The sequence below is a fragment of the Schistocerca gregaria genome, unplaced genomic scaffold, assembly GCF_023897955.1.
Source record: "Schistocerca gregaria isolate iqSchGreg1 unplaced genomic scaffold, iqSchGreg1.2 ptg001104l, whole genome shotgun sequence".
NCBI classification, from domain to species: domain Eukaryota; kingdom Metazoa; phylum Arthropoda; class Insecta; order Orthoptera; family Acrididae; genus Schistocerca; species Schistocerca gregaria.
This window is the reverse complement of record NW_026062445.1, coordinates 36251-55220: the sequence shown is the minus strand read 5'-3', so window position 1 is coordinate 55220 and position 18970 is coordinate 36251. Positions and strand designations below refer to the sequence as shown.

Here is an 18970-nt window from a genome sequence, read left to right as displayed (position 1 = left end):
ATTTTATCAGAAATTTCATCATACACAGATGGATTTTTTAAAATATATGGTATTTTTTTATTATTACTAGGTTGCACTTGTAGTTAACCTAAAAGGGAGTTAAATAAATTAGATTATATTCAAAATTTGGAATATCACCACTCTCTATTTATTGATATCTTAAAAATAGATCAATCATTTATCTAGATTATGATCTTAAGCATCTAATTTTTTAATACTTAGCTAAAATTGTATTGTTGAGGTTAGGATTATTACTGTATAGTTATTAGATATCACACAATTATTAAAAAAATAGATTAATAATATGTATATCTTTCTGTATATGGTTAAACATCATATATTTAAACTATGATTATTATCAAAGATCGGACAGAATTTATTGTACAAAGAATTCTTACATGCAAGAATGATAATAATTAATACAATCTTTTGTAATCTTGTATTCTGGTTATTATGTACACATATAATTTCACTGTTGGTTTAAAACAATCTTTCTCTGAATTTAACATCACTTTTGAATTCTGGAATATCATTTTAATTTATGTATTCAAACATATTAAATGCGTTAAAAAACCCGGTTAAAATCATTTTGTATATTATTAAATATATATTACCTCTGAGTATAATAAATATAAATTATGTAAGCATATGACAATATCTATTATAATTTTATAGACTATATATTTTGACGTAAAAAAACATTATTTAAATCTTTTTAGGTTTTTTGAAGGAATATCTTTTGTTCTATCTTTAGGATCGAATAAAATAGATAAGTAAACCTGTGAATTTTTTGATCAAAATTTTGAACGTTTATCAATTCATAAACTAATAAAGAGCATTATTACATGGAATCTATAGAAGTGCAAATGTGATAACATCCTTAAATTATCATCCATTGTTATGATATAGTATTGAAAGACGGGAAAATTATGATCATATTAATAGATGGTTGATACTAATCTATGACCATACTATTCGTCTATATATTTGCCTTGATTTATTGCATGCAGCATGAATCTATTTGATTAAATATGCCAAAATATAGATGTTTAATGTTGAATCAATTCTCAATATGACATCCTTTGTTATTTATTGTCTATCCGAAAAAATATAAAATTAAAATTATACGATTGTTTTAATTGTATTAACCTTATATGTATATATAGAATTAAAAGTATACGATTTAGCTTTAATTATATTAACCTTATATGTATATATCATCAATTAAATCGCGTTATATAAACAAAAAAATAAATAAATATCGATACTACTGGTATTGAAACAGTATAACTTTTATTACATATAACAAATTAGATAGATATATGATTAAAATATAAGGAAATTGAGATTCATAGGTACTATATTTCTTCTAGCTGACCAAAGATGTTCCTCACTATCATTATAAAAACACGTTACTATTAATGTAATAAAAATTTAGATTTTTCCCTATAATAAAATTATTAATAATTATCTAATATTCTCTCAAATTATACTTGATTTTATAAGGACCCAATTAATAAAAACATAGTCAACGTTGTCAATATTTATCCTTAAGGACGACTTTTCTCTAAATTATAACTCCTTATTCTAAATATTTAATCATGTTTTGATTATCAATTTTATATTTTTTCACAAAAACGGTCATGTTGACAGAATTACTGATTAGAAATAAATTTTAACCATGAACAACTATAGATAGGCCTCAGATATTTATTCACGTCTATATCAACCTACGAAATTATAACTCATAATTATTTCACGTATCTATTACTATATTTTATAGAAAGTTATACATGAGATATATAAAACTTCAAATAAACTTGACCAGATACAAGATGGAGATAAATTGAAAAAATAATAATATCAAAGTTATGTAATGAATAACGATTGTGTATCTCAGAAACATTGGATATATTTATGGTATGGTAAATTGTAACAAATTTATTAGATAAATATAATAAAGTTAAAAATGTTAGACATAGCATAAACATATATTTGATTTTGAACTATATAGGTAATAGAGGCGTTATGAATAGAGTACCAATTATATAAATAAACTAGATACTAAAATTAGAGAATGATAATAATAAAATAATATAAAAAATTTATTTATAAAATCATAAAAACTGATTATAAAACAATTAAGTAATATTCGATTAGATATATTTTTTATTATTTCTTAATAAGGAACTAGTCATCCAAATTTTATGTTAACTAAATAATATTAAACAAAATACGTTTTAGTATTATATTTATATAAATATTAATAATAGTTTCAATTATCCAGATAATTTTTTTAGTTGATATATATATTCAATAATAATCAAAGGACATCTCAATATATCGTTTTATATTATATTATTTACATAATATAATATTTATAAACTCTAATATTTACAATTCCTTAATTATAATATAATATTTTTCATTGTCTTTTTCAATTTATTTTCATAATTATATTTAATATAATATATATTCATCACATAGATTAATATATCATATTATATTATATATAATTATTATCCTATTTAATCTAGCCTTATTTTTTATATTTCTAGTTTTATATGCTTCCAACTATTAATAGATTATATATATATAAATATATATATAACCATATAAAGATTTTAGCTTTATATCATTAAATTTTCATTTAAATATATTACCAATTATCTTATATTATTGTTCCTCTCGTACTAAATAATATTACTATTAAAATAGGATTATATTGTATACACCTGTAGGTTAAAACTAACCTGTCTCACGACGGTCTGAACCCAGCTCACGTTCCCTTTTATTGGGTGAACAATCCTACACTTTTTGAATTCTGCTTCACAATGATAGGAAGAGCCGACATCGAAGGATCAAAAAGCAACGTCGATATGAACTCTTGGCTGCCACAAGCCAGTTATCCCTGTGGTAACTTTTCTGACACCTCTGAAGGGAAGGATTTAAGTTTATATAATCCATATATGATATATAGATTATATTTATCCCATTTAAAAAATATGGTTTCAAAGGATCTTTAGGCCCAACTTTCATTTATATATTATTCTTACTTAAAATAATATTCAAATAAACATTTACCCTTATATTCTACATAAGATTTCTTTTCTTATTGAGTTTATCTTTGGACACCTGTGTTATATTTTAACAGATGTGCCGCCCCAGCCAAACTCCCCATTAAAATAATTTTAATGATATTTAGATTATGATGCATAATTTATAAAATCCATCAAATATAATTATCAATTATATTTAAATGACTATTTTTTAATCAATTTTTTTAATATATATTGTAATAGTATATTTTTAGCTCAATACAACAGCTTTTTTCTATACTAATTTAAAAAATATCACATTTTATATAAAGCATATTAAAAAATATACTCATATGGGGTTTTAACCATTTAATTAGTTTTTGCATTATACATTGGTTATTTTCGTGTTAATCTCTAGTTGGACTTTGACACCTTATCTACTCCCTTTTAAAATATTATAACGTAAATTGTCTAATTTGTTGTTCATACTAATTCCTTAATGTTAATTTATCTACCTTTTTTTGGCTATATGAGTGACCAAAATCCCATTTATTCGTTTGTTCATTTTTCGTTTTTCTATTTTGGTCAAACTTATAATACAAGAAGGAGAGGGCTAACTACATGTTACGATAGAGAGGAGATCTATATTCTTGAGTTCTGGGCTGATAGAGGGGATTCTGGGGAGAGGTGTGGATACTGCCAATATAGACGTCGAAATAGGAATCGAGAGAAGGGCGAGTACGACGTCTTAAGAAATAAGTAAGGATGCCTAAAAGAGATATACTAGAGATAGCAGACCCGACAGCAATGCTGATAGTAGAACTTGAATCAAGGGCTGAGGAATTATTAACTGGGTTAATAGAAATTTTGGTGACAGCAACCTCGGAATAATAGCTGGTGTCGTTTTGGACAGAGGAACTGCAGCCTTGGTCGAAAAGAAGGAATTTGAGTTCAATTGAAGTTACTGAACTGTTATTGGCTGGAGGGTTAATGGAAAACTTGAGTTCAGGAAGCCAGGAATTCATAGTATTGAGCGTTTCGACGCATTCGACAACAACTTTCGAGTCTTCTGCTTCGTTTTCAGGAAGAATGGTGCAGTGTTCAATACCATTGGGTATTTCGAATTTGCCAGGAGTATCTGAGCGCATAATAAGCTTTTCTTTGCAGCTATCAACGGCGCCGAAGTCAGAAAGCTCAACTGTCCTGCCATAGTCAGCGGTGAGCATGATATTACCTCGAATGGGTATGCTCGTTTTATTGCCTATTATATTGATACCTGCAGGAGACCGAACGAGAGGTGGGTGGTTGACAAGTATAGATCGCACTGTAATCCCATATTCCAGGCTGGACGATTGATTGTCACTAGCGATCACTGTGAAGGCATTCATGGTGTCATGAGGTACATCTCGGTCTGGATAAAATCGATACACAAACAGCATATAGCACATGGAGAAATCACCCTTGAGATCGTAAAGTGCATTAAAGCTCTTGCATTTGTCATCGACTGTTTTGGTGGGAGACAATACAATAGGTTCAGTACGGCTAGCATGGACACCTGAGATGTAAGTTTCAATTGCTTTACAGTCTGGATCTAGACATTTATCCAGGGCCCATTTGTGGTTGACTTTGATAGAGTTCTTGAAATAAAGGGTGACGTCACTCAACATGGTGTCCGGATCGGTCACATTCCAAATGAAGTCATGATACTTGTCCTGTCTCAAGTGAACGAAAATTCTCGACGAATTAAGTTGAATAGTTGGAGGAACATTTACATGGTCCACATTTATGTCCAGAAAATGTTGACTCTTGGCATTTGTCACATTATCTATCAGATCGTACTCAATAAACCCAATAGGATTTCCCCACCGAAATGCAGGAGGTCTATAAATTAACCTTGCCATGTCACCTACCCCTTCGACAGTGTAGGGTACATTTTCAATAACTGTACTATTGCTTTCGTAGCAATTTGCGCCTTTGCAATCATACAAATCACCTTCTTTCGGTAATTTCAGAATTTTCACAGATGCATCACTATTTTCCCATTCCAATTTTACATATGCTTTACTTGCCAGCCTCAGTACGATGTCTCTGCCCTGGTCTAGGCGGCAGTAACTCAATGAAGTTACTGGTGCATCTCCGCGGGGTGAGACCAACAGATTCAACTTAGCTCTCTTCGTGACCCGACGGCCATAAACTATGGAATAATAAAATATGTCAACTGGTGTGTTCAAATTTTCTTCATGCAAAGTTTCGCAGAAATAGTAAAAATCTGTTGACTCTAAATCAATAGACAAGCTTTTGTTCACGTCAATCAGGCTATTTTCGCTCTCATTAGCGTACAAACGCCCACTTATCGGCAAAGTCAGCATTAGCTTTGCTCTGATATTGCTTGTATTCACTTCCTCGCTGAGACTGATTTTTTTCATTTTGGTTCGGATCACGGTGATGGTCTTGTCTGAGGGATTTGGTGGCTCCTGCACGCAGAGAATATGGACATTGACCGAATACATATTTTGTTTTGGGCACTCATCCAGATACTATTTATACATACTCTTACCACATGTCGGGGGCTTCCAGTGGTGATAGTATGCGGGCCTGGGGAATCTGCGAACTGTGCTTAGTTTTAGGCTGAGATGAATGAAATAAAAAGGGTTGCAAATAAATACCAAGAAAAAAATTAAGAAATCTCTCTTTTTCGAATCTGTCTCGCGTGTGTAATCGTATAAGTTCAGACGGACAAATTTTTTGTTGTGCGACGTAAAGGATGCGACATGTTCATACTTCGACTCTTCTTTCATATAAATGGTTGCATTGTTGTACGTCGGAAGAATTGTTTTAGGTTTAATTTTAAATTTAACTTTGAACGGACCAGAGGATTTGCCATAAGAATTATATATCATGTAACTAAAATACTGTGAATCTCCTGATGGATATGTGAAATCCTCGAGCATGGATGGAACGTAGTATAGATACAAATAGGAATTAACCACATAACTGCCATCATCTGCTTTTGTCAGATTATATTCTTCTTCTTCAATAAAGGTTTCCGTGGTCAGCAAATTGAGATTGTTACTCGTATGAGTTTTTTCATCAAGGTTGGAACATTTGTAGATACGCCCATGAGATGGCATTTCCGTAATTTTAAACTTGTGATGTACGACCAATTTGTGTCTATCCTTTGAATTAATTGGATAACGCATTTTCGCAAAAATGGAGAATGGAGGTGATTGATCTCCTTGGTCAAATTCAATTATGGTATTTGATATAGAAGTCGATATTGTATAAATATAACTACCAGATATTTTCACATCCAGTTTCAAATGATCAGATATATCCTCTTCCCTGGACGAAGCAACAGCTCTCTTTAAATAAAATACTGCATTCATAACCTCGTCTCTAAGGCTGGAAATCTCACTCTCATTGGTATTTAGTTTAAAGTGTAATATAACGTCGAGGTGATGTGATATAGATGAGGTACTTAGCTCACATAGAACGGTGTCACTACTGACCAAACCGCTCTGCAATACTTTACTTTGGTCTTCACTGAGAATATTAAGCTTTTTGTCTAAATAGGATAGGTGTAATTCTAATGGTGACTCAAAATATTCTTCAACTATCAATTGGAATGAGGCGGCATTTAATCCATCTAATTCAATTGGATTAAATACAGCACGCAATACTGGCTTGTCCTTATTAGCTCGTTTAGCGATTATATGCGCGTTGTCTGACTTGGTGTCGAATTTTGACAAATCTACCAAGTAAAACGTGGCAATCAGCTCTTCCGGATCGGACGACGAAAATTTGAGTGGGACATAGTACAGGGTGTCGAAGATTGTGAGAGACGTATCCAGCTGAACTGGATTTCTATCTGCACCATAAAACAGCATCCCTTTGTAATTTGGATTTGGTAAGGTTATAAATTTAACGCCGATAGACGATTTTTCGTAAAGATCTAAGTCGAGGATGCTTGCCGTCATGTTGATGCCAGCATCGGAAGGTATTTCGAACGAGACGTTAGATGCAAGAATTTTAATATTTGTCACTATCAGTTCAACTGTGTATGTCCTGCTCCTTTCGCAGCCATCGCTTATAAAGTATCTGAAATAGTAGCGACCATTAGCCACCGCATTGTAAGTGATTGATGTTAACCTGCTAATATCAAAGCAGAATAAGCTATTGTTTGCTGAACAAAAATTTTTTCGAGTTGATTCATTCGATGCAATTCCTACACCCGGTACAAATAACGAGCCATATTTAGGCAGACTAACCAATTCTACAGTCTGAGCAAAATAGTGATAGATTCTTATCGGAAGGTTCATTTCCCAGGACGGGGAAGACACATTAATCGACATGGATGATCCACTCGGAGGTGAGCTAACTACCACAATCAGCGAATAGAATCCGAACCAACCCCCAGACCTGATCAGTATTGCATGTTGATTATTTAAAACATTAGCATATGATGGTTCCCAATTAAAAACACCTATAACATCAACCTCGTTTTTGGATACAGGTACTTTTTTCAAGCTTATCAAATTGTTCACCACCGGTAATAATGAATCTAAGCAATCGAAGTAAAATGAGGGGTTTAACATCCTATCAAATAAGTTTTTGCTGAAGTATGACATGCTTTCATATGATATTTTTCGGCCACTTCGTTGAGTACACGTCAATTGGGATGGATATTGCTCACAAAGAGATAGACACTGTGGATATACATTAACACGACAATCTAAATTCAATTGAATGCTACTATTAATCAATGACGTTACAAAAAAACTCTTTTCTTGCGCTTCCCAAGGCCTGGTTATCAGTACAGTTATCGAATAAAGCAAACATTTTTTCTCAGACGTTGTATTAGTTACGGCGTGCCTTATCATTTCTGTTAATCTATTATAAAATCTTGGAGCTTTAATATTTCCTCTTCTCCATGATTTTGATAACTTTTCACTAAAAATCTCAAGTTTGCGTATCATATCTCTTTTGCCTCTAGCAGAAAACAAATGAAATACATCCGAATCTGAATATCCATATATGTCGACGGAAGTTGATTGTTCATATTTAGGATTGAAAATTGAGCTCACGAATTTCATACTGCCAAGTCCAAAGATCTCTTCATACATGTCAATCAAATAGTACGTATGAAATTCACATTCGACCCTACGACTCGAGGGCTCGAAGATTGTAAACAATTTATATTCTTTATCAACTAAAGTACTAAATCTATGTATTTCAATGTTACCTATATTCGGTGTGAAGAGTGTATGCCTAACAACTAGACTATTATAAAAATAAGATGGAGGAATGCATTTTCGCCTATAACTGTGTCTATTGGATCTACGAAGACCATAAGAGCTTCTATGTGTCTCTCTATCTGAATTTAGCGTATTAGGCACAGCAGTACTACTGTGTAAAGCTTGCTTTTCGTCGTTTGGAGGTGTCCGTGAATATTCGAGAGCATTTTCCTTCAAGTAATTAAAGACATGTTTAGGCCTAGATTGATTCGGTGCCTCAGTATGCTCAGTATGTTTCCAACTATTCTGAAAATACTCTGTCGGAGTCTGTATCATATCGGATAACAAACAAGTAACACCAAAGTAATAACCAACCGAACAGACGAATACTTGTCAGTATAAAATTTCACGTGCCCTAGCTAAAAAAACTAGCAACTTTTCGGTGCTCAAAGCACACAAACGCAATATAATACAATACCAAATCAATCTTGGCTTCGTCAAAACCAAATGGATTACTGTTTTTGTATAAATTAACTATTTGTTCGCTATTATTAGAAGATTTGTGCATCCACGTGGTATCTTCTGGATTGTGCAGATTCAAATTGAACTCATCTTTCCTATAGTTTAAATCTCCTCGCGCTATACACTCGTTCACATGTCAATTCTGATCTAAAAAAATACTGCATTCATCATATCGATGACCCATAATATCTATACATACAACTCCAATCAGGCGTTAAAGGATTACGGTCCGACTCAATGTGTACTATGTTCAAAGGGTTATCGAATTCATGCTCGCTTTTAGGATAGGGCATCGTTTTGATAGGTAAACACAACCCCAAATACAATAATAACAAAAAATACTTATATATTGCAACACGCATATTACCGCACATAACGTTAATATATTCTGACTTAAATAAGAATGCGATACGTCAGAAAAAGCTCAAATCGAAAAAATATTTTTCTGACTATATAATGCTATCCAATCACAACCATTCTTCATGACACTAAGATGCACAGACTGCTCATATCGCGCGTATTGTTAGCACACAATATGCTCGCTTCTTACCTCTCCGAATATACAAGTCTATCTTACTCTCAGTTCATCCCCTCTCGTAAATTCAAGGTCAAAATTTGCGGTTAATCGAAAAATATAATAACTTCCAAAAGCAGCATCTACATAGATCATCTACAAATCAATTAAGCCCTGGACACATTGAAACAATCAAAGTAGCTATTTTGGCTTGAAAGAGTCTCAGTTAAAAATTGCAGACAATTTTTGTGTATTGCAAGACATTTCCAGATGAGACCCAACAAGACTTGAGAAGACAAACATCCTGATAAATAGCAGTACAGACTTTTTTCGATAATAGACTTTTTTCAGATGCTCTTATCGAAAGTGCACGTATAGATTTTGTAATTCTTCGTCACCTCGGAACAAGGCAAAGATTAAAGAAGGTTTCTTACAAAAAGTCTATGTAGTGCAAATGAACTTTTTTGATTTCCCATATCAACTATATAGCATCAGCCACCCATCTTGTAGAAATTTTTTATAAAAATCACCTAACAAAGATGAGTATGTTTGATGAACGACCGACATGATCAAGACTCCAATTAAAGCCATTTAGGCCAATGTCGTTTTTGAGGACGTTTACAGACATTTAACATTACCGTCACCTATAAAATATAGAGCAGACTGATGGAGAAAATGCTATTATAAGGAGGGTCTATAAAGAAAAACTAACAATCCTAAAAGCTCAACAAATTTAGTACTATTCTAGCAAACATCAAAACCTGGCGGTGTTCGGATTAATTTATTCAGAAATACAAAATAAACCACTGAATGAGGTGACAGCGCTCTTTGGCAGTTATTATTCCATAACAGGATTGAGCCTATCATTTGAAGAAAATAAGCTTTGTCATCTCTTTCATAGAAGTACAATCTTGGCTTTGGCGTCTCGCTCAGAAAAAATTATATCATCTCGTTTTTAATTAACACACATATCTCTTGTTCATCTCTGGAAGAACTTCCTTTACTCTCTTTAATTTCATTAATACGTATTCGTATGAAATGTATTTTTTTGCAGTTTCATCTCTGATCTACATCCCGAGATTCTTGCCAAGTCGTGCACCTCAATCTGCTTTGAAATTTAATGCGGCTCTTGAACGTATATAACTGAAATCTTGCATTAACATAAATATTATTAATTTACGAAAAAATGAATAAATATCAGATATGAAAAAGTCATATTCATATTTGAACACTTTCGAAAAATGCGTTGATTTTGCGAAATTCATATACAGGACAAACAGACGACATTCTCCATAGCGGAAATTCCTGCCTCCTGAAGAAATAACCTGACTTATTACCTCGAAATATCTGACTAAGCGACATCTAATCAAAGCTAGTCGAAGATGATTAGCCACTACAAACGCCTGACTTCATACCTGATCATTTTAACAATAATCAAACACACAATTTCTGTGATTATTTGTATAATTGCCACAGACGGCTAAAAACACCTTTAGCTCTTTAGTTACCAAAAATTGCAAACTACAAATTTGATTGTCACGCAATATAGAAGGCGCTTTTTGTTAGTCGAGTCTTATGGTTATTGAAGTCGTAGCGATCTTTACTGAACATATGCTCATCCATAGTTACGGAAAAAGTTTTTGTTTTGAGAGCAATGACTTGGCAAAGGGCCGAGAGAGGTAATGCACGTATGATGTCAAAAAACTTTTTTTATTCAAGTATCTTATGAATGATTTGGATGAAATGGATTGATAACGAGCATTGAAAATGCAGTAAATGCGATGGCAATGCGGACCCACTGGACCTTGATGAATTTATCGATTAGAGTGCTCAGTTCGTGCTTTTTCAAATTGTTTGCAGAGAGAAGTACATTACAAATTGGTTTGACAGCGAATGCTGAGTAGGGAATCAAAAGAAACATTAATATCCCAGATGTCAAAAAGCATTTGTTCACTGGCTTTTGATTACAGATACGAAAGGCAGTGTTGCCTATTGTTGTCGCTATTGTAATGAGAACACTAGTTGATTGTATTCTAACAAAAAACTGTATTAGCCGCCCGAGAATACAAATTTCTCTAAACTGAACCTGCATGATGAAACGCACAGTGAAAAGCAGGGCAGCCAAGTTTGAAATTGAGCTTTAGCAGCATTGGGTGTCAAATATGGATTTTTTAGGCCTCCTAAGTATCCGATATTAGGTGCTAGAGATAGACCAACGAAGACGCCAGTAGACAACGTTCCTACGGAATGCGTCAAGTAATCGAAATCCATGCGTCCGAGCAGAGATAAGGTCGTAGTTTGTTTAAACGATCACCTTTTTTTTTTTTTGAAAGATGGTTATAACTTTTTCTGTCAATTGCCAGTATTTGAGAGTCTACTCTTCAAAGGATAATTCAGCGATAAAGACGATAGTTTTCACACTACAGAAGTGTATGTGTGGAAAATCGTATTGCCCCGCTTTCGATTTCATATATCGAGGGTGAAATCCAATGTTCTTTAAACTGATCTATTTTTTGTGTGCGAGGGTTTTTTTCCTTATTGGCGCTTTTCCACTCACTTTGGAAAAGCCGACTCATTGTTTCGGTGGCTGAGAAGGAAGCAGTCTCAAGACAACGGAGAAAATGATTGACCACAAGGGTGGGTGCTGTCGAGGAAAATTATACACAGGACCATTCCAAAGGCTCGTTGAGATTTTGAGTTTTTCTCGGCCCAGTCTGGGGCCTGATCGAATAAATGAATATCTGATGTCATTCGGTCCTTCACCGATATCACCTAAATCGAATCGTGCTGGAGGAAGAATACCTGGAAAATCTAGTACATTGCGCTGGAAATACGCAACGTGTCTCATTCCGATTTCGACGTTCGGATTGGGCGTTTGGCAAATATATCGCCACCGGTGGAAGCAAAATCTCATCAAACTTCGGGAAGAAAACCTCGGCAAAGCACCTATCCGAATGAACATAGACATGCTCGATCAAGAAGCCGACCTTGTTGCATTTTCTGAAAAACACAGATACACACCAATCGAAGCACAGGGCCGTTTTCTACACGAGGAAGAACTTCACGTCGTTCCACGTATTTATCAGGGAAAGAACGGCCTTCATGTTATCACTCCATTTCAGATAGACGAAAAAACGCGCATTCTGGTTAATCGTGGATGGGTGCCATCCAATAAAAAGATGCCACGCGAAAGAGAGAAAGGACAAGTCAGTGGAATAGTAAGCGTAACAGGAACGCTTCAACCCATATGTCCAAAACGCCTTCTAATGCCTGAAAACAATCCAATCTTAAATCAATGGTATTGGGCCGACGTACAGGCAATGGCACGTTATACCGGTTCTGAGCCAATCATGCTCAATGCTATGAAAACTCCTGAAAACCCGGGCGGATTGCCTGTTGGTGGACAGGCACAAGAACCACTTTCAGACAACCACTTGAATTATGCCATGACATGGTTTACGCTTTCTGCCATAACCACTATAACCTCGTCAATTCTCATCACCGGGAAAAAATTCGCGTTCAAGTCAAAGCTTTAAATGCACGCGTCAAACACTTCACAGCAAAAAGTTGTATACTCGACAATGACGTATCTCTCCACACAATATCAACGTATTTTTAAGAAAAAAAGTGCAGATTCTTGATACGTATACAGCTAAGATTCTCAGATCACCAAAAAAGACTCTCCAAACGACCTCAAATAATCTTCTGTACTACCGTCGACCTCCGAAAAACTCAGCGCCTCGTTCTATAAAATCACTAATACACCACTTCTCTTTCTAAAATCAGTACCACTCAAAGTTCATAAAATTTCAACTGCTATTTATAGAAACTTTTTTTATTTTATTATTCTTTTCCATGTTCAGAAGACAATAGAAAAATCATCCAAGACCCATTATGGTAGCGACGAAAAGTATTCTTTGCTGTTACCTGGAGTTATGGTCTTTTTCCCTTTATTCCAGTTGGCAGGACAGACTTCTCCATGCTTGTCGGTCTCTATATATGCTCCCACTAAACGAAGCATTTCCTCAGTACTGCGTCCGACACCAGGATCGTTGAAAGCTATATGACGCAAAATACCCTTGTCATCAATAATATAGGATGCACGCAGGGTGTGACCAGTATCCAGATAGAGTGCGCCATATGCATGAGCAACCGTCTTGTTTAGATCAGACAAAATGGGAATCTTAATGTCTCCAAGTCCGCCCTCATTTCTGGGCTTATTTGTCCACGCTAAATGGGAAAATTTCGAGTCGATAGATGCACCAAGGACTGATACGTTGAGTTCTTCAAACCTATGCGATTCATCGCTGAACGACGTGATTTCAGTCGGACACACGAACGTAAAATCAAGAGGATAGAAGAACAAAACAAGCCACTTGCCCTTGTAGTCAGACAAGGAAATTTCTTTGAATTCTTTGTTAGGCATCAAAGCAGTGACCTTAAAGTCCGGAGCTGGGCACCCTATTCGAGGGACAATTACATGAGTCTTCTTCATGCATCTTCAAAAGAGAAAAACAATAGTGGTCAGCAAAAACTATTCACATGTACAAGAACCTGCCAATTTTATACTAAATATATTAGTTAAATCTATCTGATTTTGTCGTTTTCTTAGAACAAAATCTTATCCATATTCCTATTTCTTTATCCTCCCATATTTCGAACATGAAAAATTTCAATTTATAGAGCTTTAAGTGTGAGAAAAGTATAATCACAACATTTGAATAATACATGGTAGACGCTGACGTATAAAATGCTATTCTCATATGAAACTCACATGCTTAATTACTCCATGGTAAAACAGATATAGTCTAAAATATATATTCGTACCCATGTGAGCATGACTGACTTTGGGATTGTATACTCTGGTTGCAAGGCATGATAAATGAATAATGAAAAAATTTTCGCTTAATTTTTTTAAGTCATCTGACTTTTCCGATACTGGCTTTAAGTTTTCTTGAATTGCATGCCTTTGATCACCTTTTATAAAAGGGTAATCAAGATACAAATGTCTAAAATATGGCATCGAAAATTCATCCAAAAAAAGTTTTTACACCGGGAGCAAATGGCTTTCTTCTATTAAGTTTTGAGAACTGAAATTGAGCATATTCGTAATCAGCCTTCTCAGAACTTATTTATTCGTTAAAATTACATGCAGACAAAAATTTTAGACATCTGCTTAGAATATCTAATATTGGCCACGTCGTATTGCAACTTGATGTTAACTCCATGCGTTCCGAGTACCAAATATTAAAACGAAGAAAAGAGAAGGCACCAATTTCTGTATGATTGACGAGTAACCTTAGTTTTGTGATAAAATAGCGGATTCCCTTTTGTGTTCTTCATCAACAAACATTGCTGCACTAAAACAGAGCTAAAAAAAGGTGTGGAAGTTGGTTCATAATTTGTAAAATACAAATACAGCCTAGTCTACAAACGTTATTGTATTTTTATAGAGCGGGTGCATACCCTAAACAATAACCAGCTTAATTTCCAGAATGAGAATTTTACAACATTAGTGAATTAGTTTATAGGAAAAAAAACACTTGGTCGAGAACGGCCGAAGGGAAGCCTATAACCGTTTTTTGTTAAAGTACGCTTTTTTAATCAACTGAAATTTGACAGTATTTTCTCATTCAAAGAGCTGAATCGCATCAGGAAAACTCATGCACAAGGTGATAGGGTGCGATTTACAAGCTGCGATTCTATTTGAGGGGTAGGTTGTTGAGAGCTTGAGGCCCTGAAGGAAAAATGTCAACTCTGCATTATACTAACCATATGTTGTTATGCTCATGATTCATTTACGGTGAGATGATACAGCACGATACTATGTTGGTAATTGCAGATATTCGTTATCTTGAACGATTAATTTGTATCAAAGCAAAGGTTTTGTCAACTGAAGAAGAGATTATTTTTGTAAAATTCAATTCCCCAAAACGAAATACGAAATACATTTTAATCAATTCTTCGAATACCAACTTTCAACCCCTTGAACAACCCTTCTCTGGATATTTTTTCTCTATTTCTTACAGATACCTAACCTCTACCTAATAAGTTCAAAAAACACCTCACCGATTTTTTTACTAAGACCATTTTTATTATCCTCTCTTAGATATTTTGCATAAATTCTGTATTTACAATGTTCGGCTCCCTCCCACACATTTTCTTCGAGAAGCTAATTGACCTGACTCTTCTGATTACATTTATCTTCAATGAAATTGATGTCACGATACCGAATATATGCTAGCACATCAAACCCTTTCTAAATCTACAGCTTTTATTTACTTTGGTGTATCGATCCTATATCATTTCGAATCTTACCCCCTCCTTTCGTCCATATATTCCGCACCTTCTATATGCGTGAACATATATTAACATCTAATTTTATCTGTAATTACAATTTATATCCGCCTTCGTCGCGGCATATACGGGGACGCGTTCAGCCTGCTTTTATTTCACTCAGGGACACATTATGCATGTGTATTCATAATGCCATTGTGGAAGACATGCATAGTACACGTATGTAGTTGTTAGATACATAGATGCACGTATTATTCGTATATACGCATTGTGTTTCCAGTACATACGATGAGGCATTCATGCTGTATCGTGATTGCCACCAAGTGTATGTAGGCACAAGTGTGGTGCTAGTATTGAACAGATATAGCGTTACTGCTTGGACACACATTGAAGTTTGCTGTTAGGATATTGTGTGTATGATTAAAAATAGAGGTCTATAGCGTTTTGTTATTGAAGTCAGCACCACGTGTATGCTAGCATTCTATTTGTCTTATGCACGGTCATTGTTCTCGTTGTAATACATAGAGTCTATTTTACAGAAATATTGCAGCGGAAAGGACAGTTTGTGACAGAGATGTCATTGTTGCTCACATCACTGAAGGTTGTTGGTGAAAGGATGAAAAGTGAGTTAAATTTAATATGGTTGTATTTAGGGGGAGAGAAAGGGACGAGTTTTTGAGGTTTGCATACCAGGTGTGAGGAGATAGGTAGATGGGATCGATTCTTGAGTTGTTACAGTCAATGGTGAGATGGTTGTTTTGAAGGTACCTGGGAGAGAGGAAGAAAAAGGAACAATGTCAGGAAGAGGGTAGATGAAAAAGACGAGATTCGAATGGACGAGATAAGTACAGATAACGTAGATTGATCTGATGGGAAAAATGAGGAAGGGGGCCGACAAGACCGTTATAGGAGATATCGCTATATATTGTTTGTTGAAGATAGAAACGTGAGAGGGAAACGTGAATGAAGAAGTGGAGAGGAGAACGCACAGATATACGATGGAAGGGATATATAATACGTGTTCGATGGGGAAAGATCCAAAAATTTTGTTGTGCCCTAGATTTCTAGAGTGGCCACGAGAGGAGGAGTGAGAGGTGACATATAGCGAGGAATAGATGAAATCGTCCGGAAAGGGGAGAATACGATACAGGTATTTAATATTATTAGTTTTTAGGAGTTCTAAAGGTATATGTACGAAGAATCGGTTGTGCGAGAGATCTCTGAATGACGGAGATAGAAGCGGTCAGGAGAGGATACTATAAAACGAAATAGTAGAGTACAAAATCTATGTGACAGGTTGAAGAAGTGTACACGGTACAGGTAAGTTAGGTTAGATGCGAGCTTGAATAAAGGGATAGGTCCTTCGAGTTGATTCCTAGCGAGTACTCTGAAATCGGTTGCAGAGTCATCGAAGATTGGAGCATGTACAGAAATAATTAGTGCATGAGGGAAATCTGTTTAATATGTGAGGGGTGTGGCATACAATTTGCTTAAAGATTTATGAGTTGAGAGGGATAAAGGAATAGTACCATAGAGTGCATTGCCGTTAAGGAACCTGGACGGTGGAAGAAAGTAAGAATCAGAATAACGCTATTGCAAACAATTTTTTTTCGAACGAACAAATAATGGAGATTGGGCAAGTTGAGGAGTATATGGGCGATTTGAGCCATATCTAGTTTCAGTGAGTTGTTTCCCAGATTTCTGTAAGCATAAGCAAGATATGATTGGAAGCGAAAAGATTAGTGTGGGAACAGAGGGATCTTAGAGAAAATGTAGGGGGTGTTTGTACATGAGGTTCAGTTTATCAGGCAGTTTATCTGGAAGGTGCTTGAAGAAATTTGAAGAGAGGTCTCTAGGGAGACCGAATGAATGAGGGTGAGAAGTGTGTCTGCACGTTTGTGGAACAAAAAAAGTAATGCATGGAGAACGGAGAGAGAGACGTACAGGGTAAGTAAATTTTCGTTGAGCGTCGGGACAGCGCCGGAGAGGTTCAATAGGCGGAGGGTACTTTTGATAGGGAGTGAGGGAGCATGTCTATGTATATATTTATTAGAAATACGTACAGGTGGCGGAGCTCGGTGAATTGGTCAAGAGTGGCCAAATCAAATTGGACATCAGAGTTGACGATGGAACTGAGAGGGGATGAGTAAGAGTGTATAGGTGCTGAGAAGTGGGGGATCGAGTGACATACAGTATTTGCAGTTTTTTCATAGGCTTAAGTACGAGGGAAGGCCCCTTAGTACGGAAATTGAGGATGGACCTGGACGGGGTGGGGGTGAGAAAAAAAAAGAAAGTAAACTGTGATGAACAAACTGATAGAGGCGTACAGCTCTGTGATATGGTTTTGATAGCTTGATAGAGAAGATAGGAGGTGAGGAAAAGAAGAATTGGTAGAAACTATAGAGAAAAAAATACCATTTAATTCTGGAAGATGAACAGACGTATTGAATACATTGAAGCTGATCAAATGATTTTGTATCAATAGGTCGAATACGGCAAAGAGATTCGATGAACTCTAAGTCATCGGAGAGAACAGCTGAAATGGAAAGAAGGACTAGGAAGTTAAAGATGAAACGTGGTGTTGAATACATGCTTTGATGGGCCCTTAAGAGAACTGAAAAAGGTGTTCGATAAAGAGGCAGGAGATAAAATTAGCGTATAAGCCCTAAAGAGACTAAGAGATTTCAAATTGAACGAATGCAATTGGTTGAAGAAAGCACTAATTCAAAATAGATATAAAAATAAATCAAAGATACCTTGAAATTTTTTTGAAATCTAGTAATTTTTAATTATGCAAAGGAGAACGCATAAAAATGACATCCGGGTTTGAGAACCAGAAATACAGAGAAATGGCACGGCAAAGACCGTGCAAGAAACAACAAAATATTTCACTTGAAGTTTTAAATTTAGCAGCATACTCTCCACAAAACAACACTATTTTTTCAGCTGCTAAAAATATTTATTTGAAGAAAACATGTGAAAGAACGGCTATAGAAAGAGCTTGCCGAAAAAAGAATTGGATCGTGCTCAAGGAATTTGCAGAGGTTATCTTTTGTGACATTCCTTAAAAGTCTGAATAATGCTGCTGTGCATGACAAGAATGAACGATGTTTTTTTGGACCATTGCCCGAGGCGAAAGGGAAGGGTTTAAAATACAGAACGCTGAAAGTTACCAAATTCAAAAAAATTATAAGATGATAAAAAACGAGATTTTCATCATGGTGGCAAAAAAGATACAATTAATCGAATAGTCAGGATACATTCAAATATAAAAACTTTCTAGATTTACATAAACGCGCTCGAATTTTTCAACCAAATACCGTTTTTCACCTTTGCTCCTCGCGGGAGGATACCAAAAAAGATAC

General features: G+C 35.0%; 1 protein-coding gene and 3 long non-coding RNA genes across 4 annotated transcripts; all 4 read right to left on the bottom strand.

The window, feature by feature from the left end:
• Positions 1-8357: 8357 nt before the first annotated feature.
• LOC126328212 (uncharacterized) lies at positions 8358-9156 on the bottom strand. The gene is made up of 3 exons (XR_007561747.1): positions 8994-9156; positions 8751-8911; positions 8358-8599 (listed from the first exon to the last, which is right to left on the bottom strand). It is a non-coding gene; the product is annotated as an uncharacterized LOC126328212 (long non-coding RNA).
• A 3966-nt stretch (positions 9157-13122) lies between these two features.
• LOC126328223 (peroxiredoxin-1-like) lies at positions 13123-14193 on the bottom strand. The gene is made up of 2 exons (XM_049996004.1): positions 14136-14193; positions 13123-13807 (listed from the first exon to the last, which is right to left on the bottom strand). Exons 1-2 carry the CDS (start codon positions 14183-14185, stop codon positions 13201-13203), a joined length of 657 nt encoding a protein of 218 aa, XP_049851961.1. The 5' UTR covers positions 14186-14193; the 3' UTR covers positions 13123-13200.
• A 1440-nt stretch (positions 14194-15633) lies between these two features.
• LOC126328225 (uncharacterized) lies at positions 15634-16505 on the bottom strand. Its single transcript, XR_007561751.1, has 3 exons — positions 16455-16505; positions 16296-16373; positions 15634-16200 (listed from the first exon to the last, which is right to left on the bottom strand). It is a non-coding gene; the product is annotated as an uncharacterized LOC126328225 (long non-coding RNA).
• A 100-nt stretch (positions 16506-16605) lies between these two features.
• Positions 16606-17151, bottom strand: LOC126328227 (uncharacterized). Its single transcript, XR_007561752.1, has 4 exons — positions 17089-17151; positions 16924-16992; positions 16754-16825; positions 16606-16669 (listed from the first exon to the last, which is right to left on the bottom strand). It is a non-coding gene; the product is annotated as an uncharacterized LOC126328227 (long non-coding RNA).
• Positions 17152-18970: the final 1819 nt, after the last annotated feature.